Source organism: Balaenoptera acutorostrata, chromosome 20 (assembly GCF_949987535.1).
Source record: "Balaenoptera acutorostrata chromosome 20, mBalAcu1.1, whole genome shotgun sequence".
Classification (NCBI taxonomy): Eukaryota; Metazoa; Chordata; class Mammalia; order Artiodactyla; family Balaenopteridae; genus Balaenoptera; species Balaenoptera acutorostrata.
In genome coordinates this window covers 38811969-38838729 of record NC_080083.1, presented here as the reverse complement: position 1 = coordinate 38838729, position 26761 = coordinate 38811969, and the positions used below count along the sequence as shown (strand labels likewise).

The window sequence follows — 26761 nt, the reverse complement described above, 5'->3', positions numbered from 1 at the left end:
CCACATCTTTCTCCTGCCTCCTCTTCGCCGCCTCCAGCACTATAACAAAGGGTGCGATCTGGCAGTCTGCCACGAGAGGGCGCATTCGCCGGTTCCAGCCCGGACTTGCGCCTGCGTAATATGGGGCCCGAGCCGGGTGGCCCGTTGGAATGGCAACAGAGAGCCCCGCCCCAGGCTACGGATACGCGTCAGAGGTGCTTGCTGAGCTCGGCGGCTAGAGGGGGCGACGGAAGAGGGGACTCACGCACGGCCTCTAGCCCTTTCTCGTCCTCCCCTTCCGGGTCCGGAGGATGTTATTCCAAACAGGGAGGAGATCCCGCGTGGAGGCAGGGGACTGGACACAATGCCCTGTTTCCCACTCTCCCCATCATTTATATCATTTCTCCGACTTGAAACGACATTTCCATTTTTCCCCACCCCCACGACGTTTGGGGCCACCAGCCTGAGGACCTAAGTGTACCCAGAATCCTCCCCCCCCTTTTATCGGTGAAGTTCAGTCTTCAGAGGGGTTCCTTGAGCCTCTTGGCCACCCAAAGCTATCAATCATGAGTCTGAGAATGCCAGAGACCATCCCTGGCCAAACTTTTTAGCTTAGAGGAGAAGCACAGAAGGAGAGGAGGGACTGTCTGAGGCTTCACAGCGCAGTATTCCGCACAGCTAGATTGCTGGACTTGGAGCTTACAGCCCTTACCTTTCTGTAAAGTGGGGGCAATATGAATCCATGAGATAAAGGAAGCAAAAGTGCTTTGTAAACTGTAAAGCTCTGGAGAGAGTAAGGGGTCTTTTGTTTATAACTGACAGTGCAAGGCAATAGCTGCCCAGGGCCAGCCCACTGGCACAGCCCAAGAGCTGGGAGAGGTCAGATTTAGAAGCTACCACTCAGTGATAGAGGATTAGGAAATAAAAGAAACAAAATCTCACTCTTTTACCAAGGACCTGCCAACATGGGCCACGTTTGCACCAAAACCGTGAAGAAGGCGGCCCGGGTCATCAGTAAGAAATAATACAAGTTCCTGGGCAACGAATTCTGCACCAACAAGGGTGTGTGCAAGGAGATGGCCATTATTCCCAGCAAGAAGCTTCGCAAGGAGAAAGCAGGCTATGTCACACATCTGATGAAGCAGTTTCAGAGAGGCCCAGTGAGAAGTGTCTCCATTAAGCTGCAGGAAGAGAGAGAGAGGAGAGAGAATTATGTGCCTGAGGTCTCAGCCCTGGATCAGGAGATCACTGAAGTAGATCCTGACACTAAGGAAATGCTGAAGCTCTTGAACTTTGGCAATCTGTCCAACCTGCAGGTCACTCAGCCCACAGTTGGGATGAATTTCAAAACACCATGGAGCCAGTTGACTCTGCTGTGCTGTAATATTTTCACCCTAAACCTTGGGACCAAAAATAAGAAAAAAAAGAAAGAAACAAAGACTCAGACTTTTTTTTGCAGATGGTATGATTATTTATATAGAAAACCCAAGAGATTCCATAGGCATGTTGTCAGAGCTATTAAGAGAGATCAGCAAGGTTGCTGGACAAAGATAAACATCCAAATACAAATAAAATACAAAATTCAGCAGTGTTTCTATACACAAACAATAATTTATTAGAAACTGTAATATCTTTTTAAAAAGAAATCATTCACAATAAAATTAAAATTGTACAGAACCCAGAAAAAAATTAGAAAAGATATTTGAAGATATTTGTGAAGAAAAACTATAGGCTATAAAACCATAAAAACTATAGGCTAAAAAAAGAATAAATTGAGAGACGGAGAGATGTATTAAGTTTAGGGATGAGAAGCCTCAATGTCACTAAGACAGTTCTCTCCATAAAAATATGTCGATTCAAGGCAAGTCCGCTGAATATTCCAACAGGATATTTCAAAGAGCTAGGCAAACTGATTCTAAAATTCATATGGGAGAGCAGAGGACCAAGGAGAGACTAGACAATTCTGAAACAAAGACTTATTTGAAAGCGATAGTAATTAAAACAATGTGGTATTGGTGCTGGGCTAGACAAAGAGATCAATAGAATAGAGTGCCCAGAAACAGATCCAAGCATATGTGGGAATGTGATTTATGATGGCAGTGGCATTGCAACTTAGTGAGAGAGAATAGGCAACTCAATAAAAAGTGTTGTGACAGTTGACTTTTCATCCATAAATATTAATTCCAGATGGATTAAAGACCTAAAAGTGAGAAACAAAACTTTAAAATAATTAGAAGAAAATGTAGGAGATCTCAGGGTAGGAAAAAATTTCTTAGATGAGAGACACAACTCACAAAAGATTGATTTCATTACATTAACAACAACAACAAAAGCTTTCTTCTATGACAATGACATTATAAACAAAGTTAAAAGACAAGCAACAGCCTAGGTGATAATATCGGCGGCACATAAAGCAGATAAAAAGTTAGTGTCCAGGATATATAAAGACCTCCTACAAATCAATAAAGCAAGCACAGAACGTTTGAGTGCCACCCCAAATGGCAGTCTTTCCCTTATTCCTTGCTAACAGAATCCTGATTCAAAAGTCAGGGGTCTAGGCTTTGGGTGAGGCTGGGCCTTCCCCATCCCCATCAGGTGAACAGTGATTGGTCTAAATAGAGCATGATAATACAGTTCCTCTGGTCAACGATTAGTTTAGGTGTGGACATGTATGCAGTTCTGTCCACTGAGACCAGAAGGAAGAGCTCCTGTGGGCCTCTAGGAAAAAGGACACTGAGGGCTTCCCTGGTGGCGCAGTGGTTGAGAATCTGCCTGCCAATGCAGGGGACACGGGTTCGAGCCCTGGTCTGGGAAGATCCCACATGCCGCAGAGCAACTGGGCCCGTGAGCCACAACTACTGAGCCTGCGCGTCTAGAGCCTGAGCTCCGCAACAAGAGAAGCTGCGATAGTGAGAGGCCCGCGCACCGCGATGAAGAGTGGCCCCCGCTTGCCCCAACTAGAGAAAGCCCTCGCACAGAAGCGAAGACCCAACACAGCCAAAAATAAATACATAAATTAATTAATTAATTTTTTAAAAAAAAGACACTGAGAAGAAAGCATCCACTTTCTTCTGCCTCTGGACATCGTTGTCTGCATGAGACACCCAGAGCTGAGGCAGCCATCATGGACCATGGCGGGGCCAGTCTGGGAAGCAAACCAACATGATGAGGAGGGTCTTATAGAAAGATGGAAAGAACCTCTTCCTTGATGTCATAATTGAGCCTCTAAATGAACCAAACCTAGGACTCCTTGTTATGTGAGATAATAAAATTCCCTTTTTTGCTTAAACCACTTCTAGTTGGGCTTTCTGTAACTTGTATCAACAGCTGCACTGGAGAGCAAAGGATGTGGACGTAAGCAATTTGCCTGGAGGAAACCCAGATGGCCAATAAGCATGATAAGATGCTCTACCTCAGAGGCAGGGAATGCAGATTCAAATGAGATACCACTTCACACCCATCAGATTGGCAAAAATAGAAAGTCTAACAAGAGCAGATGTTGGCAAGGATGTGGTCAGATAGGACATCTTGTACAAATGCTGATGGCAAAAGCATAAACTGGCTTAGAGAGCAGCTTGGCAGTACTAGTCTAGGTGACAGCGTGCCTGCAACCCTGGCTTCCTGCTCCGAGCTGTACACTCCAGAGATGGGTTCAGACAAGCACAGCGGTGTTCATCGCAGCCCTGCTTATAACAGCAAAACATAGAAACAACTCAAAGGCCCATCAGTAGAGGAACTGATAAATAAGTTGTGGCTTATTCGCATGATGAAATAGTAAACAGAAGTTAATATGAATGAACCAAAGCCACATGGATTCATGTGGCTGCATCGTGGAAAACACCTCAAGTGAAAAAAAGACACAAAATGATACACACAGCATGATGGTCGCTATATACGTTTTAATAATACAGAAAGCATTACCATATGCTGCTTTATGAATACTTAAATGTGTAGGGAAAATATGAAATTATGGGCTAGACTTAAAAGGTAAGGAAATTCTGACATATGTTACAACGTGGGTGAATCTTGAGGACATTATGCTATTTGAAATAAGCCAGTCACAAAAGGACAAATACGGTATGATTCCATTTATATACTGTACCTAGAGTAGTCAAATTCATAGAGACCGGAAGTAGAATGGTGGTTGCCAGGGGCTCGGGGGTGGGGGCCTCGGGAGTTATTGTTTAGTGGGTAGAGAGTTTCAGTTTGGGAAGATGAAAAAGTTCTGGAGATGGATAATGGTGATGGTTGCATAACAATGCAAGTGTACTTAATGCCAATGAACTGTACACTTAAAATGGTTAAAACAGTAAATTTTATGTTATGTATATCTGACAATTAAAAATGGTAATTTAAGAATTATGGGCTAGGGACTTACCTGGAGGCGCAGTGGTTAAGAATCCGCCTGCCAATGCAGGGGACACGGGTTTGAGCCCTGGTCCGGGAAGATCCCACATGCCGCGGAGCAACTAAGCCCGCGTGCCACAACTACTGAAGCCCGCGCGCCTAGAACCGGTGCTCTGCAACAAGAGAAGCCATCGCAATGAGAAGCCCGCACACTGCAATGGTAGCCCCTGCTCGCCACAACTAGAGAAAGCCCGCGTGCAGCAACGAAGACCCAACGCAGCCAAAATATTAATTAACTAGTTAATTAATTTTAAAAATTATGGGCTATAAAGGATGCATTCCAAATTTGTGAGAGTGGGTAGGGTGGGCAACAGGGCTGGGGAGAAAGAGAAAGGGGATTGAACCTGTGCCCCCTGCATTGGGAGTGTGGAGTCTTAACCACTGGACCACCAGGGAAGTCTCTGATAGCATTTATAAATTCTGTTTGTCACGTGATTCTCTGAACTTTTCTTTTTTTTTGGCCCCTACCAGGGATCGAACCTGAGCCCATGGCAGTGATAACACCAAGTCCTAACCACTGGACTGCCATGGAATTCCCTGAACTTTTCTTATTTTTTTTATTTATTTTTTTTAAAGCACATAGCTCAATGCCTGGCACACAGAAATCACTGAATAAATCTTAACCACTTTTCTTTTTTTTTTTTAATTAATTAATTAATTAATTTATGGCTGTGTTGGGTCTTCGCTTCTGTGCGAGGGCTTTCTCTAGTTGGGGCAAGCGGGGGCCACTCTTCATCGCGGTGCGCGGGCCTCTCACTATCGCAGCTTCTCTTGTTGTGGAGCTCAGGCTCTAGACGCGCAGGCTCAGTAGTTGTGGCTCACGGGCCCAGTTGCTCTGCGGCATGTGGGATCTTCCCAGACCAGGGCTCGAACCCGTGTCCCCTGCATTGGCAGGCAGATTCTCAACCACTGCGCCACCAGGGAAGCCCTGAACTTTTCTTATTTTTAAAGAAACTTTTCAAACTAAAAGTAAGTGTAAATTCTTTTTCTTTTTCTTTTCTCTCAGAAAGAAGAGTTCTCTAAAGTAGAACTGCCCTGAAGTGGCAAGATTTGTCACCCAACCCTCACCCTCAAGGCCACCTGAAGTGCAAAGGATTGAGTGTGGAGCCTGAAAGCTGGCTTTGCAGACAGTACCTAGGCCAGGCGAATGCAGCCTGGCCGAGCCCGGTGGAACCAGTTGGGAGGGGAGCTGGCAGGGCCAGGATTCGCTCTCCTTTGACCCTGGGCAGGTGAGGCAAAGGCTGGTGGGAAGGTGACTCTGAGAGCCAGTCTCTTCCCCAGGCATCCACTGCAGATCCAGAGAGCAGATGAAAAATAGAAACCAACATCAAAACACAGGAATGTGTAATAATAGCAGTTGGAGCAGGCAGGAGAGAGTTCTTTGAATCTGCTGATGACAAAATAATATTGCTCAGTCTTTCCAGTTATTTTTTTTCTTTGACCTCCCTGCATATCTCTGGAGCTCCGACGGCTATGGCTGTCTGCTTTGCAAAATACATATTTACAGACCCTCTAAGCCTAGCTAAATATAGGCTTTCTTTTAAAGCAACTGATGATTTGGAGAAATTTTTCCTCTGTCCTAACCCTTCCCTGCCCCCAACACACACACACACACACACACACACACACACACACACACACACACACACACACACACACACCCTGACTCTTCCTTCTTGGTCTTCCTCCTGAATCTCCAAGAGGTATCTGAACTTTCCAAATGACACTAGAATGAAGCGTGGAGGGTGAATGAAAGAAAGGGGGGCAGAGCAGAGGGACCCAGGCAAGCCAGTCTCCCAGCTGTGGGAGGACCCCAAGGGGCACTCTTTCTGCATGGGCACTGGGGGACTTGAGACACTAAGAGGCAAGAATGAAAAACACTTTGGGAGGTAGAGAAGGAAGGTCACCTTCACTCCAGGGATGATCCCAAAAGCTGTGGAGGAGCTGGAGGCAGGCAGTGCTTATATTTCAGAATTTCATATAATAGACCTTAAAAGGAAACAAGAGACCCTATAGTCCAATGAAGACACACGTGGAGATGCAAATACCAATGCCCACTTTCAGTCATACCTCCCCACGCATGTACACGTGTGCACACACACCCATACATGTTCAGATATACATGTAATCAATAACAGCCAACACACCAAGCTCCTACTTTGTGCCAGGAGCTGTTCTAAATGTATTTAATTCTCACAACACTACGAGGTTGGTCTATTATCTCCATTTTACACATGAAGAAATTTGTCGAACTCCCTTAACTGGGCAGCGGCAGGTTGGAGATTCTAAAAAAGATGGTCTGGCTGCAAAGCCCATGTCCTGCTCTGTTCCAGAATTGGGAACAACCAGGATCGCCTATGCTCAGGAGACACACTCAGACATTCAAATTTGAGCAAGTTGAGGAAATTGGGGCTTAGGGAGTGGAAACGACTAGCCCAAGGTCACTCAGCAAATGGGTGGAGCTAGGGCTCAGTTCAGACCTTGTGAACCCTGGTCTCTTTCCTCCAAAACTGGTAAGTCACTTCCCACTTCAAGTCTCAGCCTTCCTCATTCCCCCTGGGAAGGGGTCAGCCAAGGGCCGCTAAAGGCCCTTCAACACTGACATCCCGGATTTGAGCTCTCCTGTATATAAAACACGTACACATAGACAAGCCTTTCCAGCATCCTTGGATTAGCCCAAGTCCCTGGCAGAGGAGGACACATGAAGGAGAGTGATTGGGGCAGGGGCCACTGGCTCACTACAAAACGACCAAAGAGGGGGGTCTAGGCCAGTCTTTGCTCAGATGACCCTAGCCACAGAAACACCACTTTCCGAGGCTGAGTCTCAAGGCCCCAGGGCTGGGAAGAGAAGGTAGCCTTGGCACCCAGCCTGGATGTGAGCCCAGGGTGCTGAGAGCTTGGGATTTATCGAAAATCAGGTCTCTCCTTGCCTTCATCACCTTCATCACCTGTCTTTGCACTTAACACCTGGTGTTTAAAACTATCAAGCCTCGGGCTTCCCTAGTGGTGCAGTGGTTGAGAATCCGCCTGCCAATGCAGGGGACACGGGTTCGAGCCTGGTCTGGGAGGATCCCGCGTGCCGCGGAGCGGCTGGGCCCGTGAGCCACAATTACTGAGCCTGCGCGTCTGGAGCCTGTGCTCCGCAACAAGAGAGGCCGCGATGGTGAGAGGCCCGCGCACCGCGATGAGGAGTGGCCCCCGCTTGCCGCAATTAGAGAAAGCCCTCGCACAGAAACGAAGACTCAACACAGCCATAAATAAATAAAAATAAATAAATAAATAAAATTAAAAAAAAAAAAACTATCAAGCCTCAAAGAACAGTCTCAGAGGGCCCCCATCAGATTTGAGGGTAGGTGGGAAAACAGGGAGGGGCTTTATCTGGAGAATAAAGATTACCTCTCCCTATAGAAGCCTCCAGGCTTTTTAGCAAGAACTGGGAAAGGCACACACCCTATTTTCTGTGTTCCATCCACTTTCACCTCAGTTTACCCTTTCAGAGCACAGAGAGGCTAAGGGATTTGTCCAGCGTCACACAGCTAGTAAGTGGTGGAGCCAGGATTTGAACTCTGGCAGCCTGGCTCCTGGGCCAGCTTTGGGAACCACTCTATTCCACATCAGAGGTAAGGAAGGAACTTCCATTCAAAGACCATCAGGCAACTCCACAAAGGAAAAAGGAGAGAGAAAGAATGGCTAAATTACCCTGGGAGATAAGTAAGGATCTGAGGATCACACCTGAGGAATGAAAATTAGGTTCAAACCTTTCAGTTTGGGCGTAACCCTCCCCAAAGTCACCACCCTTCTCACCCTTGCCCTCCTCACCCTCCCTGCAGGTGTGATTACTGCCTCAGGCAGGCAGGGACCGGGTGGAGAAGATAACAGCCATTCCCCACTCCTCTCACAGGCTAGCCGGCCCGGCGCCTGACCCCAGGGAAGGAGTGAGATGCTAAAGCACTCATTGCTTCATAAAAGCTTCTTCAGGAATACTGGCAGGGGATGTCACCCAGGAAATAATGATCCCACTCGTTAGCCTCGGTCCTCCGAGCGCTGGGCTGGCTCCAACTGTCCTGCATCTCAAAGTACTTAAAAGGGTTTCACTCTTGGAAGTCTCAGGACAAGGGGGACGCAAGCATCCCAATTCTAGTCCACTCCAAGCTGCTGCTGGAGATGTTGTTGGGGGTCAGGGTGGGGAGCGTCCACTGGGCCTGACTTGGTTCCCAGCTCCTCCTCCCATCCTTTAGAAGCTGGCTTCCCCACCTGGCCAGAAGCATGGGCACAGACCCCTTGGGCTGGGACCAGTTAGAATGACTCACCAAAGGGTGTGGGAGATTCTGGGCGGAACACCCAGGGGCCTGTGCCCTCCCCCAATCCACACAAGAGCTTCTGAGGACACTGCCCAAACCCCCAACTAGGTGAGACTTCTGTCTCAACCAACTTCCATAGTGAGGTTGAGTGGGGGCGGGGGTGGGGGCGCTGTGGGTGGGGAGGTTCAAGTCCCAGACTTGAGCTTGGAAACCCAAGTCCCAAAGCTCCTGCTCAGAACCCAAATCTTCCCTCTCCGTTAGCCTCAGGATTGCCAGCCTCAAGATCCAGTCCTGTGGTTCCTGGCCCCTCCCTGTCCCAATATTCAGGGTTCCCAGGCGGCTTCCCACACCCCATCCCCCACGCTCTTTTGCACGTGCTAACCAGTTTATATCCCACAGAACCCACACACATCCCAACAGTGGAGAGGTGAGAGGATTCCTTTCGACAGCCCTTCTAGGCAAGGGCAGCGGGTAGTGGGAGATTGGGGAGAAGAGGAAGAGGATGGAAGGGAAGAGGGCGGGGGAGGAGGCAGAGGCTGCAGGAAGGCCTGAGATGCAGGAAGCAGCTGGGAGTGGGGGGAGGCTTTGTGCCTGAGTTGTTCTCTGGGTCCTAGGGTCCACAATGTTCATCATTTTCTGGGATCTGTGGAGTGAAGCCGTGCATCCGGATCTGTCATGGTCTAGGGGGTGGACCTTCACTCCCAGGCCCTGGCATCTGGGGAAGGGTAGAGGGCAACCCCAGGCCCCTTGTTGTGTATGTGGGGGTTGGGGGGAGCATCAAAACAGCTGCCAGGACAGGGAACATGTAGGTCACTGCCACCCTTCCCCCTCCCTCCCTACACACACTAGCACACAGTGGCCAGAATCCTTTAGATTAGAGATACAAGCTAGAGCTCTCACTGGTGAAACTTTGGCCCCAGGCCTCCAGAATTCCTCCTCCAAAACTCCTTCTTCCTGTTTGAGAGTCAGGAGTGCTCTAGTAAGGCCATGAAGACAGGCATACCACCCCTTCTTTTCCAGCCTGGGTGCAGTGCAGGCAGGTGACAGGACACCCTCTTCAGAATTCCAGAGGGCAAAAGCCAGCTTCAGACTGCCACCTGGGTGATGAGGACCATCTCCTTTCTCTCTTCCCCTTCCTCCTCCACCGTAAGGCCAGCAACACTGAGCCAAGGTTTCACACCTTAAAGGGTGCAAAATGTTCCCTATGGGAAATTGTTAAAATGCAGATTCCAGGGCAATCTGAATTTTTAAAATTTTCAAAGTGAACTATACTAGGGAGCTCCAAGGACCTTGAAGGAAACGATCCTTTGTCCCTCCCCACTATTCTCCCTCCACACCTCGGGTAGAGGAGGGCCACACTGAGACCACAGTGGTTGGATTGCCAACCCCCCAATATTTAGTGGGAGTGCGGTTATGTGGGTCGTGAAAAGCCACAGTCAGAGGTTGGGATGGAAGGGTTGAAGTGGACAAGCCAGCGTCTGGGGTCAGTGGAAGGCTGTGGCGAGGCACGGGCAGGGGAGGGGAATACAATCGCGTGGAGGGGAAGGGGAGGGCTCACAGGCTCCGGCCCCGGAAATCCGATCCCTTTAGGACCCAGAGGTGCCAGTCCCCAGCGGCGGCTGCGAGAAGGGCAGCCGCTTGGTCTCCGGCAGCCGCCGCTCGGGCAGAGCCAGAGAAAGACCGAGGCTCGGGGCGCGGGGGGGAGGGAGGGAGGGAGGGTAGTGCAGCGGCGGAGCGGCCCGGGCCGGCCGAGCAGCCATGGGCGCCCTGGTGCCGGGCCCCCCAAGAGTCAAGGCCCCCGGCCGGGGTTGGGGGTGCCGAGGCTACCAGCCCTGCTGACACCGCCTCGGACGATGTGAGCCGGCGCCTCCGCTGCTGCTTCGCGGTCAGGGCTCACAGTGCCACCGGCCCCGGCCGCCGCTTTTCTAATTTGGGTGGGGGCGACCGTTCCAGGCCGCTCGGTCTTTGGTAGAGGGGCTGGCTGTCTTTGGCAGCTTGACTGGGGGAGGCGACCCACACAGGGCTCTCGGAGATTTTTTTTTTCCTTTTTTTTTTTTAAAGCGAGGTTAACTGTTTTGGGCAGCTTGGTTTTGGGGGGAGGCTAAAAAAGGCCTTTCGGGGTTCCTTTTCTTTGGGGGAGGGGGCGGTGGTCCCGACTTGGCCAGCCGCCTTTTGGAAGGGGGGAGCGGGAAGCGTGGGGATGAGAACCCGGCTCCCCCCACTATGATGAAGACGGAGCCGCGGGGGCCCGGGGGTCCCCTCCGGAGCGCTTCCCCGCACCGCAGCGCCTACGAGGCGGGCATCCAGGCTCTGAAGCCGCCCGACGCGCCCGGGCCAGACGAGGCACCCAAGGCGGCCCACCACAAGAAATATGGCTCCAATGTCCACCGCATCAAAAGTATGTTCCTGCAGATGGGCACGACGGCGGGCGCGCCGGGCGAGGCGGGCGGCGGCGCGGGCCCCACTGAGGCCTTGCGGGCGCCCGAGCGCGGCGTGCGCCTGTCGCTGCCGCGGGCCAGCAGCCTAAACGAGAACGTGGACCATAGTGCCCTGCTGAAGCTGGGCACCAGCGTGTCGGAGCGCGTGAGCCGCTTTGACTCCAAGCCCGCGCCCTCCGCGCAGCCCGCGCCGCCGCCGCACCCGCCGTCCCGGCTGCAGGAGACGCGGAAGCTGTTCGAACGGAGCGTCCCGGCGGCCGCGGGCGGCGACAAGGAGGCCGCGGCGCGGCGGCTGCTGAGGCAGGAGCGCGCCGGCCTGCAGGACCGGAAGCTGGACGTCGTGGTGCGCTTCAACGGCAGCACCGAGGCGCTGGACAAGCTGGACGCCGACGCCGTGTCGCCGACGGTCAGTCAGCTCAGCGCCGTCTTTGAGAAGGCCGACTCGAGGACCGGCCTCCACCGCGGACCGGGGCTGCCCAGGGCCGCGGCCGCCGGGGCGCCCCAGGTCAACTCGAAGCTGGTCAGCAAGCGGTCCCGGGTGTTTCAGCCGCCCCCGCCGCTGCCCGCCCCGTCGGGGGATGCCCCAGCCGAGAAGGAGCGCGGCTCCGGAGGGCAGCAGCCCCCGCAGCACCGAGTGGCCCCCGCCCGGCCGCCCCCCAAGCCTCGGGAGGTGCGCAAGATTAAGCCGGTGGAGGTGGAGGAGAGCGGGGAGTCGGAGGCCGAGGCGGCGCCCGCGGAGGTGATCCAGGCAGAGGTGACGGTCCACGCGGCCCTGGAGAATGGCAGCGCCTTGGCAACCACCGCCAGCCCCGCACCCGAGGAGCAGAAGGCCCAGGCGGCCCCCGAGGAGGAGGCGGCGACCGTGGCGCCGCCTGAGAGAGGGGTGGGCAATGGCCGGGCCCCGGACGTGGCCCCCGAGGAGGTGGACGAGTCCAAGAAGGAGGATTTCTCGGAGGCGGACTTGGTGGACGTGAGCGCCTACAGTGGGCTGGGGGAGGACTCTGGGGGCAGTGCCCTGGAGGAGGACGACGAAGAAGACGAGGAGGAGGGTGAGCCCCCCTACGAGCCCGAGTCGGGGTGCGTGGAGATCCCGGGGCTTTCGGAAGAAGAGGACCCGGCCCCGAGCCGGAAGATCCATTTCAGCACGGCGCCCATCCAAGTAAGTGAACCCCCCTCCCTGCCCCCGCGCCGCCCCTGCCACGTGCACGCAGTCGCCCCCGCCTCGCCAGCCAGCCGGGTTTGGCAGGCTGAGTCAAGCCCTGTCACCCAGCCCCCTTCCCAGAAGTTACCACCCTAAGGGGGGCGTGGGGGACTTCCAGCTGTTTGTCAGAGGGGGAAGATTTTTAGTCCTGAGCCGGGGTGGCCTGCTCTGACCTGCCCTCAGGTTCCTGTGCCCGCTGCCCCACCCAGCCCTGGGGCGCACCTGCCCTGCCCTGCTCGGGTCCTGGCACACCTGCTTTCCCTTCCTTTCCCAGACCTTCGTCCTCCAGAGGCTGCCAGAAGCGTGGGCTTGGGTGGTGGGAAGGTGTGTCTGTATATGTGTGTGTGCGTGTGTATCTGTGTCCTCAGGAGAGCCTCCCCACTTTGGTCCTTACTCCACTCTGGGCTGGAGGGGCCTGGGGAGCTTAGAAACACCCCTGCTTTCCTCCTGCACCAGAGCTGCATAGGGGGATGGAGGAGCCCGGGAACTTCCCAAAAAGAAGGTGCAGTGGCCTGCAGCCCTTCCTCCAAAATGTCTGTAGCCCTCACCCCAACTTTACAGAACTGAAAGAGGGAAGCGGTCTGTGAGGTTGAGCTGAGCTGGGGCCATGTGACTCGGGCCCTGTTCCCTGGGGTCTGTGCTGGGCCAGCTCCCGAGGTGGGGGTACAGGGTTCCACAGGGAGCAGGCACTTTCTGTGGTTTTTGAGGAGGCTAGGCCTTCCGAAGGGTATGGAGAAGAAGGGAGGGGGTGAGGCTGGGAAACCCCCTGGTGCTTGGCAGCAGCCTCCTGCTTTTGCTCTTGGCCTTGGCAGGACCCAAGCGCTCTTGCCTCATTCTCTGGGTGCCCTGAAAGAGGGATGGGAGCTGCCTCTTTTTTGGGGACTCAGCTGTGCACACACACACCCACTATTGGTGATTGGTTTGTGGGTTGTGCCAGTGCCCTGAGATCCTTAGGAGAATATTGATGGTGAGATCCCTGGGAGAAGTAAGAACCACAGCCCTCCTACTACCACAGCCTTTCTTACTACCCTCCATTCTCGGCTGGCACATTCAGCCTAAAGGCTCTTTCTCACCACGCCAGGCTCAGCTGTGCCCAACTCCAAGTCTGCTTCATGGGGGTGTCCAGGCCAAGGAAAGTCCAGCCTTTACCCCTCACCAGTCAAACCCTCATCTGTTTGATTGAAGTTTCCATAACTACTCCTGGACACTGAAGCTGCCCAAGTTTCCTCTCACCTGCCCCAGCATCTTAACCTCTGTTCCTCTCCCACCCCACCCCCCCAGGGGGCCTGAAAAGTGCTACTCCCCGCCTGGGCCAGCCCCTTCCCCCAGGCTGTGACCTCACAAGCCCTTTCCCCTCCCCTCTCCTCTTCTGAAGGTGCTGGCATCCTGGAGGGAGATAATTGAAGATTATGGGGTGTTTCTTGGGACACTGAGGACAGAGGTGGGGACCACTGAGGCGGTCAGGACCTCCCCCACCACCACCACCGGCAGTTCCCTGAGCTGTCTGATCCCCTCAGGTGGAGTTTGGTCTTTCAGTCCTGGGCCTCTGACTGTCTATATTTGACACCTTACCCTGATTTTTGGGTAAAAAATAGCACATGATTTGGAACAGTGCTCTCTGACTCCCTGGTGACCGTTGCTCGCCTGTGTGTGGGAGCCTGTGGTGTGTGGTGCCGCCTTTGCGTGTCTGACTTCTGACCTTACTGGGAATTTCCTCCCCCCCCCCCAGTTTTTCCCTCTCTTTGCTGCGCCCCCTGCATTGATACTGAGTCCAGGTCTTGTGCCCCTTGGATGACCCAGTTGTTGCCTTTATGGAGGCTTCTGCTGAGGACAGAGAGCTCAATTCCAGATTGTCACCTGGCGAGGGGGGACTGGGTCCAGGGCCCTGAGGTAGGCTGGGCACATGATGGTGGGCAGTGGTGAGTGGTGGTCTGGACCTCTGAGCCTGAGGCCTGGGTTTCCTGCAGGGGGCAGGATTTGATAGGCTGAGAAAAGAGGGGAGGGCAAAGCCCAGGACAGGCTGTGAGGGTGTTATGGAGGTCACTCTGTGTGTGTGTGTGTTTGATTGCGTGTGCTTAAGCAATGGGGGGGGGGCGGGTTTTGTTGACCCAGGCCACCACATAGACTGAGGGATGAAGGGACCATCTCTGCTGGAGTAGAGGGTGAGGGTCAAAGGGACTCGGATACAAAAGGGGGCCAAAGCCAGTTTGCCGGGTCTAGGCACGCACCAGCCCCTGTCCCAGGGCCTGGGGCATATGTGCAAAGGGGACAAAGTCTCAGTGTCCCACCCGCCAGTCTCATCCCGCCCTGTCACAGGCTAACCCCCATGACCTTGGGCAGCGGACCTGGCATCTTGCACTATGTGTGGATGAGGTAGCCCATCCCTCCCAGGAGCTTGGGGCTGCTGGCCAGATGTCAGGGGGGCAGTCCGACTACTGCACAATCGACAAGGAGCTTTTAAGGGTTTGCGCTCAACTTTCTCCGATGCTGTGAAGTTGAGGACAGTGAGTTAAGTAACCACATAGACTCCTCCAGCTAGGAGCCCCCTTGTGGGAGTGGTGGGGCTTGGGGGGGGTGACACCAAACCAAGGCTGGGACATAAGAGTGCCGCTGCCGGCCTGGGTGCCCGTGGAGCCTGCTCCTGGAGGAGTGGGGCCCTGGCAGGGGCCTTGGGGGAGACGGTGCCCCACTCCCGCTGCTCAGGCCTCAGGCCCAGCCATCTGATAGAGCTGCTGCCACCCTTCGTCGCCCCCGCTTGGCTCCAAGTGGTGCCAGCCTGTCGCTGCAGGCAGTGAAGCAAGAACACGTCATGGTACCCCAAATGGTGCTCATTAACCTCCCACCAGGGGCACCCTGCCTGGGCCCAGAATTAGGTACTCCTGCAGAGCCCTTGTCCTACCTTCTCTGTTCTTTGGAGGAGGGTCAGGCTGGGGAATTTCCCTTTCTGCTGAGAGACAGCAGAGGGGTACAGGGGACAATAAGGCCGGGTTCGCTGTGGACAGTGTCAGAGGCTGCCACCTTCTTGCTCTCCTTGCTTTCTGCAGGGCACTGGGCCCAGGACCTCTGCCCAGGCCTCCTAGTGCCCTGGGAATAAGGGGCATACCTCAGAGAGCTGAGGTTCTAGAGGGAGACTGAGGCCTGGCTGTGCAGGCAAGGCCATAGGGGCTCCTCTGGCCTGCCCTTTCTCCATGGGGGTAGAGGTGGTCCTTCCTGCCTCCCTCCTCCACCCTGGCCTCCACTTCAGGTTCAGATCAGCTGGGTCCTGGGTGCCCCTCTGCCTCTTTCTACCCCTCTCTCTCCTCCCTTCCCCCTCCCTGCGTCTCCACTCCCGCCCCGCCCCCCCCAAATCTGGCATCCTCCAGCATCTACTTCACTCTTTCTCCTCTTCTCCTCAACCTGTTCCTTCCTCTTTCCTGCCGTCTGTGTCCGTGTCCACCCTCACCTCTGTCTGGGACAGGGGCTGCCTGTCAATCTCTCTCTGACCTGGGGACCTGGGTTCCTGAGTGCGACAGTTTCTCCAGCATTGACCTTCCTTTCCTACTCCAGTTGGCCACGCTCATGTGGTCGGAGCTGCAGGGGAGTAATGGTGTGGATGGGGCAAGGCTGGGTCCCTTTCTCTCTTGCCCCACAGTTCCAGAACTCGAAGGGCCCCCACTCTGAGCTGGGGTCACTGTGGGCTGGGGGAGGCCTCATCTCGGGGGAGATGTCTGGGGGTGGGGGAGGCCTGTGGCAGGAGGGCAGCGCGGTGGGTGGCGCAGCCTGCCCTTTGGGCCTCCTCTCACCGGTTTAGCGCTTGCCCTCCTGGGGGCTCCTCTGACAGGCGGCCTCCTCCCCAGGTGTTCAGCACCTACTCCAACGAGGACTACGATCGTCGCAACGAGGACGTGGATCCCATGGCAGCCTCTGCTGAGTACGAGCTGGAGAAGCGGGTGGAGAGGTTGGAGCTGTTCCCTGTGGAGCTGGAGAAGGGTGAGCCAGGCCTCCTGGGCCTCCTCCCTCGTGCCAGCTTCCTCCCTGGACCCTCAGGCGCTTCCACAGAGACGTTCTGCTTCTGCCTCTAACTGGGCCTCTGTCAGTGCCCCACAGCCCCACAGGCTCAGCCCAGCCCAAGCTCCTACCACCACCACCCCTGTCATGCTGCACTATGTGCTCCTGAAGTCATCAGGCCCCCCGGGAGCACTGTGGGCTGGGTCCTGGGCTGTGTGGGGCAAGCCATGATGGGAGAGCGACGGTGGAGGTGGGGGGCAGGCATGGGTGGAATGGTCACATCTAACTACGTCCTTATGTACAGTGAGGGGGCCGGGAAAAGAAGGGAGGGGCCGCTATACGTGTGGGAGAGAGGAGAGACCTGGTGGATTCGGAGCGTGGGGGAAGAAGGGTGTGCAAACAAGGCCTTGTAGACCACTTTTTTCTAAGATGGACCGGAAGTCTTGCAAGGCCTGGGAAAGGTATTCTAGAGAGACCACACCAGGCTGTGCTGTGGGGGGAAGGGTTATAAGTGGATGGAGAGGGGCCACTGTGGTGTGGACAAGATGATGGCCATGCAGGAAGTGGATGAACTTGAGAGATTCTTGGAAGGTGGGATTGGCAAGATTCGGTGGTTACTTGGCTTCCACAGAGGCTACGAGGGGGCGGGAGGAATCCAGGTGGCTCCCAGGCCCATGAAGGAGTGGCAGACAGGAAAAGCCTGTTTGTGGGGGAAGATCATGAGTTTGGATGTCAGAAGCCCGTTAGACAGGCGGGGGCAGCTGTGGAGAGAGGAGTGGGTCTAGAGGGAGACAAAAGCAGGAGGTCTTGAGTTATAAAGGCTGTGAGCAGGGATGAGACTGCTTAGGGAGGGGGAAGATCATCCCCATCGTGGCTCCCTCACTGGTCCTGTGGCCACCACACACCTGCGTCTGCATACGGATAGTACCCCTCAGCACGCCCTGCTGCCCGTCTGTTCTTTGGATGGGGCAGAGGGCAGGCAGTGACCCAAGAGCATCCTAGTTGGCTTGGCAGAGAAGAGGTGGACAGAACCATGTCCCTTCCCCAGATGTGGGACATCCCCACATGGAGACTGCTTCTTGAGGTGAGGCCATACCTCAGTGTGAGGGTAGGGGATGGGGAGTCTCTCACTCTGTCCCCTGCAAGCCCCAGGCTGGAGCTCCTCACCCCACCCCCCTACCTGCTTCTCATCACCCTCTGCTTCACAGATTCCGAGGGCCTGGGCATCAGCATCATTGGCATGGGGGCCGGGGCAGACATGGGCCTGGAGAAGCTGGGCATCTTTGTTAAGACTGTGACTGAAGGCGGTGCGGCCCATCGGGACGGCAGGTACCGCCTCCCCTTCCCTGATCAGCCATCATCTATGGGGCGGGCCACTGGGCAGTGGGGGGGGGGGGGCAGGCCACTACCTGTGTGGGGCCCAGACGTTCGTGGAGCACTACTGTGCCAGGTGCTGGTCCAGGCCCTGGGGGTACAGTGAACAGGACAGGCGGAGCGCTCGCCCTCATGGCACTTGCATGCTAGGAGGTTATGTGTAGGTGTTGTGTGTCCTGGTTTTGAGTGTGTGTTGGGCCATGGTGAGGAGAGCACGGGTGTGGAGGCTCTGCCCTAGTAGAGTACCTGTGAGCTTTTTTTTCGTTTAGCAAACACTGAGTCTCTGACGCTGTTGTAGGGCTAGTGCCAGGCGCTGGGGAGTCAGTGATGAGGCTTTGCCCTCAGGAAGCATGTGGTGTAGTGAGGCAGATGGATGAATAGTGGATACACAGAAAATGGTGAAACAGAGAAAAATACAGGGTGCCACTAAAGCCTAAAACAGGAGGGCTTGACCTCTCTGGGTATCAGGGAAGTCTTCCTGGAGGAAGTGATGTTGGAGTTGAGACCCGAAGCATGAGCAAGAGTTAGCTAGGCTGAGGGAGTGGGGCATGCAAGGCATTCCAGGCAGGGCACTGAAAGCAGGCAGGTATGGCTGGAGCTAGAGACCACAAGGGATCAGGTGTGTGGTGAGGCTGGAAGAGCCAGTGGGGGCATGCCAGGGAGGAGGCTGCTTCTTGCCTGTGTGCCTGTGTTTGGCCTCTGAGGCTGGAGGGTGTGAGTTCTGTGGGTCAGAGGGCTCAGGAAGACCCCCTGGAGTTATGGGCAGCCCAGTGATCCCTCTGGAGCCTCCCTACTGTGTGTGGATTGCAGAGGGGGAGTGGGAACAGCTGTAGGGCACCCCTGGGTTATTGTAAATTAAAGGTTGATATCAGGTGTACCTTGTGGTACCTCTAAGCGCAGACCCCTCCACGTGACAGAGGTGAGTGGGTGTCCTTGTGAGGACTGGGGTCATGATGCTGGAGGTGGGGTTGCCTCATTCAGGGAGCTTCTGTCTGCTGCAGCCCAGGTGGCATGGCGGGCTGGGGTTGGGGGGTCAGAGAAAAGGAAGGAAGGCCATCTCTGCTCTTTCACTTATCCCCTCATTTGAACTTTCCAGAGCCTTTCCCATGGTCTCTTTTTGGCCGGGTGGGGAGTGTGTGTGCATGTGAGAGTGTCCCCACATGGGGCGCGTTGGTGTGAGCTGTTTACAGTAGGCGGTCTCCTCCATTTCTGTGTGGGAGCCCTGCGAGGAGGCCTGGCACCCTTGGGGGAGGTGGGAGTGGAGGAAGGAGGTGGCTGAGGGTCCCTCCCACGCTTTCATCCCCCTCGGCGGCCAGTCTGGACCACCCCCATCTCTCTCCTTGTGTGGAGAACAAGGGCTTCCAGCGCCACAGCTGGAGCGTGTTGGGGGCTGTGCACCTGTATGGGGGCAGGGGGTGACCCTGTGGGACTGTGTGTGAACACAGGTCTCAGGCATTTGGAGGAAATCTGCGGGCTCAGGTCTGCATGGAAATGGATGTGTAAGAGGGCTGTGTGTTACGTGTGTGCTGTAGGCCCTTGCTGGTGTGCATGGCTGTGATGAGCTCTATGGATGTCACACTGGTCTGCCGAGTGTGGTGGAGGAGGGGAAATAGCTTGTGATTGTCATGGCAGGTGTGCTTGCCACCATTCCTGGTCCTGGATGCCTGTGTCTGGTGTGCTTGCCTGGGTCTCACTGCCCATGGGCCTGGCTGATACCTGGTCCTCTGGCCTCATGCATCTTATGCAGGTAGACAAAGTACCAGGTCACTGTGGGGACTGAGCCTCGAGTTACTGATGGGAGGGGGACCATGTCTACCCCAGCTCCACAGTTTGCCTCGTGACCCCCCCCCCAACCAGTGTCACCTCCCTTAGGATCCAGGTGAATGATCTCCTGGTGGAAGTGGATGGAACAAGTCTGGTGGGAGTGACCCAGAGCTTTGCAGCCTCCGTGCTCCGGAACACCAAGGGCCGTGTGCGGTGAGGCCCGGGAGGGTGGGGGCGGTGGGCAGCGGGAGCAGACAGGAGGCTCAGCCCTCATCTGGCCACTTTGCCCAGCTGCCCACGCCTAGTTAAGACTCTGGGTGGCCCAACTTACAGAGAAGCTTTCACCACCTCCCTGCCAGAAGGGACTGCTGTGTGCATATCCCGTGCCCTGTCTGCCTTCACATCTCTAGCCCCCGACTGCTGCTAGCCACCAGCACTCAGGCTTCAAGGCCTGTTGTCCACCATGCCTCCAAACTGGCCTCTTGGACTTATTCTCCTTTCTCCCTGCCTGTCCTGACTCATTCATTGAAGATCCAAGATATGCAGGGAGAATGCCATCCAAATTGCAGTTCATCCCTCCCTCCCCTCTAGCCTGGTGATTCCTATGAAGACCCTCCTCCCTGGGTCTGTCAATTAAAGGTGTTGGGTTAGAAGCTCCCTAGGTTCCTCTCTGGCATAACATTCAAGGACCACCCCCTGCTACCTCCAAGAGGGCCACTGCCCCCAGGAAAGGGTAGTAGAGAAACAGGATGTGGGTGGCCACGGAGAGGAGGGGCTGGTGCCTGGAAGTTCCACTATTTCCTCTCCATCCTAATCTCTAGTTGCCATCATCCCGCCCCTTCCTGAAGCTCAGGGCCTGGGAGTGCACACGAGACACCCGTCTACAGCCCCAGGGTCAGCTTCGCCAATCCCCTGCCTCGTTTTTTCCCATGTGGGAAGAGCTCCTACGCTGGCACCTCCCGAACTCCTGTCCCCTGCAGCCTAGCCTGAAGTTTGGCTGACATCTCCCCTCCCCACAAACTGGCCAGAAGAGCTAGTGGGCCTCTGCTTCTCCTGGGAAGGAAACCCAATAAGGGCCCCCTGCTCCCCCATTCATTATTAACACTCTGCAGTCTCTGGACTCAGTTCTCTCATTTCACCTCCCTGGGAGGACCTGGATGTGGAGAGGGGAATACCAGCGGGGAGGGTGGTGGCATTTTCCAGCCAAGGACAGAGACAAAGGGAACGATGCTGGTGCCTCTGCAGATTTATGATTGGCCGGGAGCGGCCGGGTGAGCAGAGTGAGGTGGCCCAGCTAATTCAGCAGACCCTGGAACAGGAGCGATGGCAGCGGGAGATGATGGAGCAGAGATACGCCCAGTACGGGGAGGATGACGAGGAGGTAGGGACTCCGCCTGGCTGGCAGCGTCATCGCCCCCTGGTGGCTTGATGGAGTATTATAGCCGTCCTCTGCCTCTGCCACTTTCCAGGCCTTGTGAAGAACCCCAGAGCAACGCTCCTATCCTGGGGGAGCCCCCAATCTGAGGGAGGCGATGCAGACCTTTCCCTTAAAGAACCTCTAGTCTGATGGAAGAGTCACACCCTCTGTCTTCAGAAAGCCTTCCTGGTCCTACAAGAAAAACGTAGTTCCCTCTAAGAGCCCCCACTCTGAGGGGACCTAGTCTGAGGAAGGAGACAGTTCCAGACCTCAGGGGACCTGCTGTGTGAGGGGGAAAGCAGAGGCTGTTTCTTCAGGGCTCTCAGTCTTACAGGGGAATTACCCCCGTCTTCTGGGGACTCTCCAGGCTGTTGGGGGTAGACACAAACCATGCCCCTGGGTGGTCCCCAGTCTGATGAGGGCGGCGTGAACCACACCCCTGGGTGGCCCCCAATCTGACATGGGCAGACTGCTGCTGGCCTAGGCCCCAGTCCTCAGGGCTGAGGGAGGTTGTGGTGGGCAGGGTGCACAGCGCCTGTCTCCCTTCGCAGACAGGAGAATACGCCACTGACGAGGATGAGGAGCTGAGCCCCACGTTTCCGGGTGGCGAGATGGCCATCGAGGTGTTCGAGCTGGCAGAGAACGAGGATGCCTTGTCCCCTGTGGACATGGAGCCTGAGAAGCTGGTGCACAAGTTCAAGGAGGTGGGCAGAGGGGTCCCTGGGCTGGTGGAAGGCAAGGGCAGGCTGGTATCCAGCCCCGCAGTACTGCCTGCCCCAGCCCGAGCTGAGTGTCTGCGCCCCTGCCCCCACAGCTCCAGATCAAGCATGCTGTGACTGAGGCAGAGATCCAGCAGCTGAAAAGAAAGGTAAGAGCGGCGGGGAGTGGGGGCGGGGCACTGATGGAAGGACCCCTCCACCTTCACACTGCACACGCCGGCCCTTGCCCCCCACCCACAGGTGCGTGCAGAACCAGCCACTCTGAGGTGAGGGAGGGTAGCGTTAAGTGCGCAAGCTCTGGACCCATCTCTCCACCACTCACTTGCTGCTCTGGGTCTCATTCTCCTCACCTGTAAAATGGATTGATAACAGTGCCAACACCGTAGGATCACTGTGAGGATAAAATAGAATAATACGCGTAAAGTCCTTAGTACAGTGTCTGACACATAATAGGTGCTCAATAAAAAGTTGCGCTATTAGCTGTCAGCACTCTAACAGCTGAACGTGGATGTCTTCACGTTCACACAGTCCCACACGTGTCCTCTACATACAAGCCCAGCGGTAAATGTAAACCATCCAGAGACCCGTGCACCAGGCCCGAACCCAGGCACATGGTACCCACAGACTCACTCACCCAGACACCTAGAGACACCCACTCTGCTCAGACACAACACGGGGACAACGGACCCATGCTTCACATGGCAATACCTCTGTGTCTGTCTGCTGTGTTCGTCCGCTGTGAGACACAAGAAGAGTGTCACAGGACGTGCGCATTCTCACAGAGATGCTGATGCTACCAGATGGTGCACACACGTGACATCTACAAACACACATATGTGCTATGTACAGACACCCACACAAGCACACGGGGTGCCAACACCCTCACAGGCATAGATGCACAGACTTCTGATACACAGTCTGTACTGGGTCCCTGCTGGGCCTGGACCTTAGGAGTCCCAATTCCCTTGGGGCTTCAAGTGTGGCAGGGAGAGGCAGGGGCACATAGGGACTGTGCACACATGGTGCGCCCAGGTACACACATGTGCACTCCCATATGGGGGCTTAGACCAGCACCCCTGGAGAGAGGAGAGTGTGAAGCTGAGCCCCGGGGGAGGGCAGGGTTTAGATGACTGAGGCAGAGGAAGGGCATTCCTGGCAGGGAGACCAGCGTGAGCTTGGAGGCTGGCTTTGGAAGGAGGCCCACAGGCTGTGGCAGCTGTTCCTGTGGGGGAGAAGTGGGAGACAGCTGGACTGCCAGGGTGGGCTACGCTTGCAGTGTCCTGACACCCCGCTAAGGGCTCCAGCCTTGATTGTTTGGCCATATGGGGCCATGAGGGGGAAGGTCACTGCCGACAAAGTGGGAGGCATGAGGGTGAGCAGAACTTGGAGGCCGGCGAACCAGTTAGAGGCCCGGGTGATGTCCTGGCAGGGATGGACAGGGCTGCCCAGGGCACAGGCAGAGGGAATGGATAGGAAGGGCGGATTTGAGTTGCATTTTCTAGGGTGAGGTGACAGGCCATGTTCCTGGGTAGATGCAGAGCATGAAGGGGAGGAACTACTGGGTGCCTTCTAGGTGCTCAGCACCATCTAGTACCTGTGATGGGCAAAAGCAGATTTGATCCTTGCCCTTGTGCGGCTTAGAATCTGCGCACCGACACTGGTATCATAGAAGCTGACACGGGCTCTAGAGGAGAGGACAGGGCCGCTGAGCTCCTAGAGCCGGCAGAGCCTGATGCAGCCGGGCTGTGTGTGGGCCGTGCTGTCAGAGGGGAATCACGGGAGACTTCTTGGGAAGTGATGCACTAAGCAGAGGGCCTAAGGGTGAGCTAGTGGGAAATGACGAGGCGGTGGGAGGGTAGGTGTGGGCATTCCAGGCACAGGGAACGGCAAGGCAAAGGCCCTGCAGCAAGAGGGAATGTGGCAGGTCTGAGAATGTGCAGGAAGGCCCGTGTGGCTGGGACACAGAGGGCAAGGGGTGTTTGCAGCCAACGAGGTTGGAGGGGCAGGCAGTGGGGCTTGAAGCTGAGCGCTGGGGTGGCAGTGAGACGGTGGCACCTTTGGATGGAGGTGGGCTAGTCAGAAAAGGAGGAATAGGTTTGTGTGGGTGGGGGCAGGGTGCCTCTGAGGAGCTGGGAGGGAATTTGGGCTGGAGATGCGGGGCTCAGTACACAGAGGTGGTGAAGGAGGTGAGTAGAGAGAGAACAGAGTCCCCAGGACTGGGCTGTGGGCACTGGGAGGTCTGCACTGGGGTGGCCAGGGAGCTGGGAGAGGAGCCAGGACTGTTTAGGAAGCCACAGAAGCCAGGGCTGCAGAGAGGGGATAGAGTGCAATGGTGACCCTCACCTGCCCTGTTCCTTTACCTCTACCATCTCACTGCAGCCTCTGTGAGCTTGGCAAGGAAGGAATCACTCCTGCTTTACAGACGGGAGGACTAAGGCTTAAGACAGAAGTGGCCTTACCCCAAGTCACCGAGCTAATCAGCGACGATCCTGGGCCTCCGGCCTTCTAGGAGCGTGGCACGTGTCAGGGCCGCTGGCTGGGAAGGCTGAGGTTGTGGTCCCACCTCCTCCCTCTCCAGCTTTCGGTTCTCAGGCTCAGCCAAGGAGAGTCAGTAGTTGGGGGGCAATGGCTCCACATCTGCAGGAATCATCCAAAGACTCTGGCCCCCACCAACCCAGGGCTGTTCCTTCCTCTCAGCTGCAGAGCCTAGAGCAGGAGAAGGGGAGGTGGCGGCTGGAGAAGGCCCAGCTGGAGCAGAGTGTGGAGGAGAACAAGGAGCGCATGGAAAAACTGGAGGGCTACTGGGGCGAGGCCCAGAGCCTGTGCCAGGCTGTGGACGAGCACCTGCGGGAGACGCAGGCCCAGTACCAGGCCCTGGAGCGCAAGTACAGCAAGGCCAAGCGCCTCATCAAGGACTACCAGCAAAAGTACGTGGCTGGGGGCTGGGAGTCCTGGGCCTAGGGAGGACTGAGCGGCCTGTGGTGGCGTTCCCTCCCCACCCCAGCCAAGGAGGGAGGCAAGGAGCACAGAAGTTACAGGGCCCTGTGGTGGGGATGCCTGGGTTTGTAATCACTGGGCGCCAGAGCCAGCAAGCCAGGCCCCAGAGGCTTTGGGAAGAGCTGGGACCTCCCGACCTGAGAACAAGGAGCAGGCAGAAGCTGCCAGGTGGAGCCGAGGACAGGGCTGAGGACCCTGAGACTCTCTGGATGGAAGCTAGACCAGACACCCTTACCCACTGTCTGTCTCGCACTGGTACCCAGGGAGATTGAGTTCCTGAAAAAGGAGACGGCACAGCGCCGGGTTCTAGAGGAGTCAGAGCTGGCGAGGAAGGAAGAGATGGACAAGCTCCTGGACAAGGTAGGCCCAGGGGTGCCCTAGGGGCAGGCAGGAGCAGCAGGTCAGCCCGCCTCTGGAGCCCACCCTGTGGATCCTGGAGGGAGAGAGAGGAGTCATGCTGCTGGCTGGGAGCTCAGGGTCATGTCTCCTTCAGGGGGGCCCTTGCCCAGTGCCCAGGCCTGACTCCCTCTCCCCTTTGTTTTTCAGATCTCGGAACTGGAAGGAAACCTGCAAACACTGAGGAATTCCAATTCTACTTAACAGGAATCATTCCTTGACCGGACAATAATTAATCCCCTCCCATTGTCCTCCCTCCCCTGTCCTCAATACTTCACCCCGCTCCCTACCAGCCTGGGGACAGGTGCCCCGACTCCCCCACCCCTCCACCCCACCTCCCCCAGCTTCAGGGACCAGAGGGCCCATATTACAGGCCCCCTTAAGGTGGCCCGGGCAGACAGGTGGCTGGAAGGATGGCCTCCTTCTAGCCTTTGGGGCTGAGGCACAGAGGCCATGGGACGCCATGGGCTGGCCTGGGTGGTGGATGGACACGAGGACCTGCAGACCAAACTGCCAGACTTTACAACCTCCAGCCTTTGTCTCTGGACTGGAAAGGGGCTGGGGGCTCTCCCAGCATCTCACCACCTGGAGGCTGCTCCCTGCTCACGGGGCTCCTAGGTGGCCCCTGGGCCTCTTGACTCGAGAGTCTACCTTCTTGACCCTTCCCTGCTCCCCTGTCATCGTGCTGTTCTGTTGCATTCTGACCCTCCTGCTAGGAGGGGTTGCCTCTACACCTCTCCTCCCATCCCTGTCTGCCCTCCCAGGAGGGGTAGAGTCTACCCAGAGCCTGGAGGCTGGGCCTGGCCCTGCACTGATTTCTCACGTATCCTTCGTGAAAAGGGGAGAGTCCAAGACACCTGATGTCCAGCTCCCCCTTTTCTTGGGGCAGCAGCCCTCAATTTCTCCTTGTGCCTCCCCTCCCCCAGGTGCCAAATAGCCATAACCTCTTCCTGGAACTGTTCTGCGGCCTCTTTGGGGACCAGGTTTCCTGGCCAACCCTGGGAGTGAGAGGGAGGAGAGGAGGTCAGCTTAGGGGGCCTGGTTATAGGTAAGGGGAACATTTGTCACTGGAGAGCCAGGCCCTGTCCTGCCCTATGCAGGGCCACACCTGGAAGCCTTGTACTAACACTGCAGAGATTCAGCCTCACCCCACCCACACCCACAGTTTTCCAATGTTTTGACTGGAGGGCAAAATTTTACTACTTTTCATCTTTTTGGAGACCAGGGCTGCCCTGCTGGCAGCCTGCTTTCTAAGTGAAATCGACTCCGTTTCCCCACTTTAACCCCAAATTGGGGCTTGGACCAAGGGAGGTGAGACCCCCACCCCAGGTCCCCTCCCCTTTCAGATTACATCTCTCATTTTGCCTCTTCCTCATGCCCCTGCCTCAGCCTGGGTTTTTGTTCTTTTTTTAAAAAACAACCCTTGTTCCATCCATTTTGGCTTTTCCTCGTCCCCTGTAAATAGACCATGCCATCAATCAGTATTTCTCAGCACCCACTTCCTGCCCCCAGACGTGCGCCTACCCCCGAAGGAGCTGGCTGTCTCAGTGCCTGGGCCCATGCACTTCACCTCCTCGGCCTCAGCAGATGGAGGGGGCGGGGCTGGGTGGGCGGGGCTGTGGGGGGTGCTTCTGGTTTCTCCGGCCGGGGCCACCTCTGTCCCGCCTTCCACAGGACTGCGTCTCTGTATATAATATATATATGTATGTATTGTTCCCGGTTTTGTACGGACCATGCCCTCTGTCAGGTCGTCCCCATAAAAGCAGCCCCCAGAGCCTTGA

General features: G+C 55.9%; 1 protein-coding gene and 1 pseudogene across 1 annotated transcript; both read left to right on the top strand.

Annotated features, from left to right (window-relative positions):
• Positions 1-944: 944 nt before the first annotated feature.
• Positions 945-10659, top strand: LOC103016416 (40S ribosomal protein S17-like; annotated as a pseudogene).
• On the top strand, positions 10389-26761 carry PPP1R9B (protein phosphatase 1 regulatory subunit 9B). The gene is made up of 10 exons (XM_007176514.3): positions 10389-12284; positions 16163-16295; positions 17522-17642; positions 19560-19664; positions 20697-20832; positions 21420-21572; positions 21683-21736; positions 24285-24514; positions 24848-24944; positions 25131-26761. The coding sequence occupies exons 1-10, from the start codon at positions 10911-10913 to the stop codon at positions 25182-25184; spliced, it is 2457 nt and encodes an 818-aa protein (XP_007176576.2). The 5' UTR covers positions 10389-10910; the 3' UTR covers positions 25185-26761.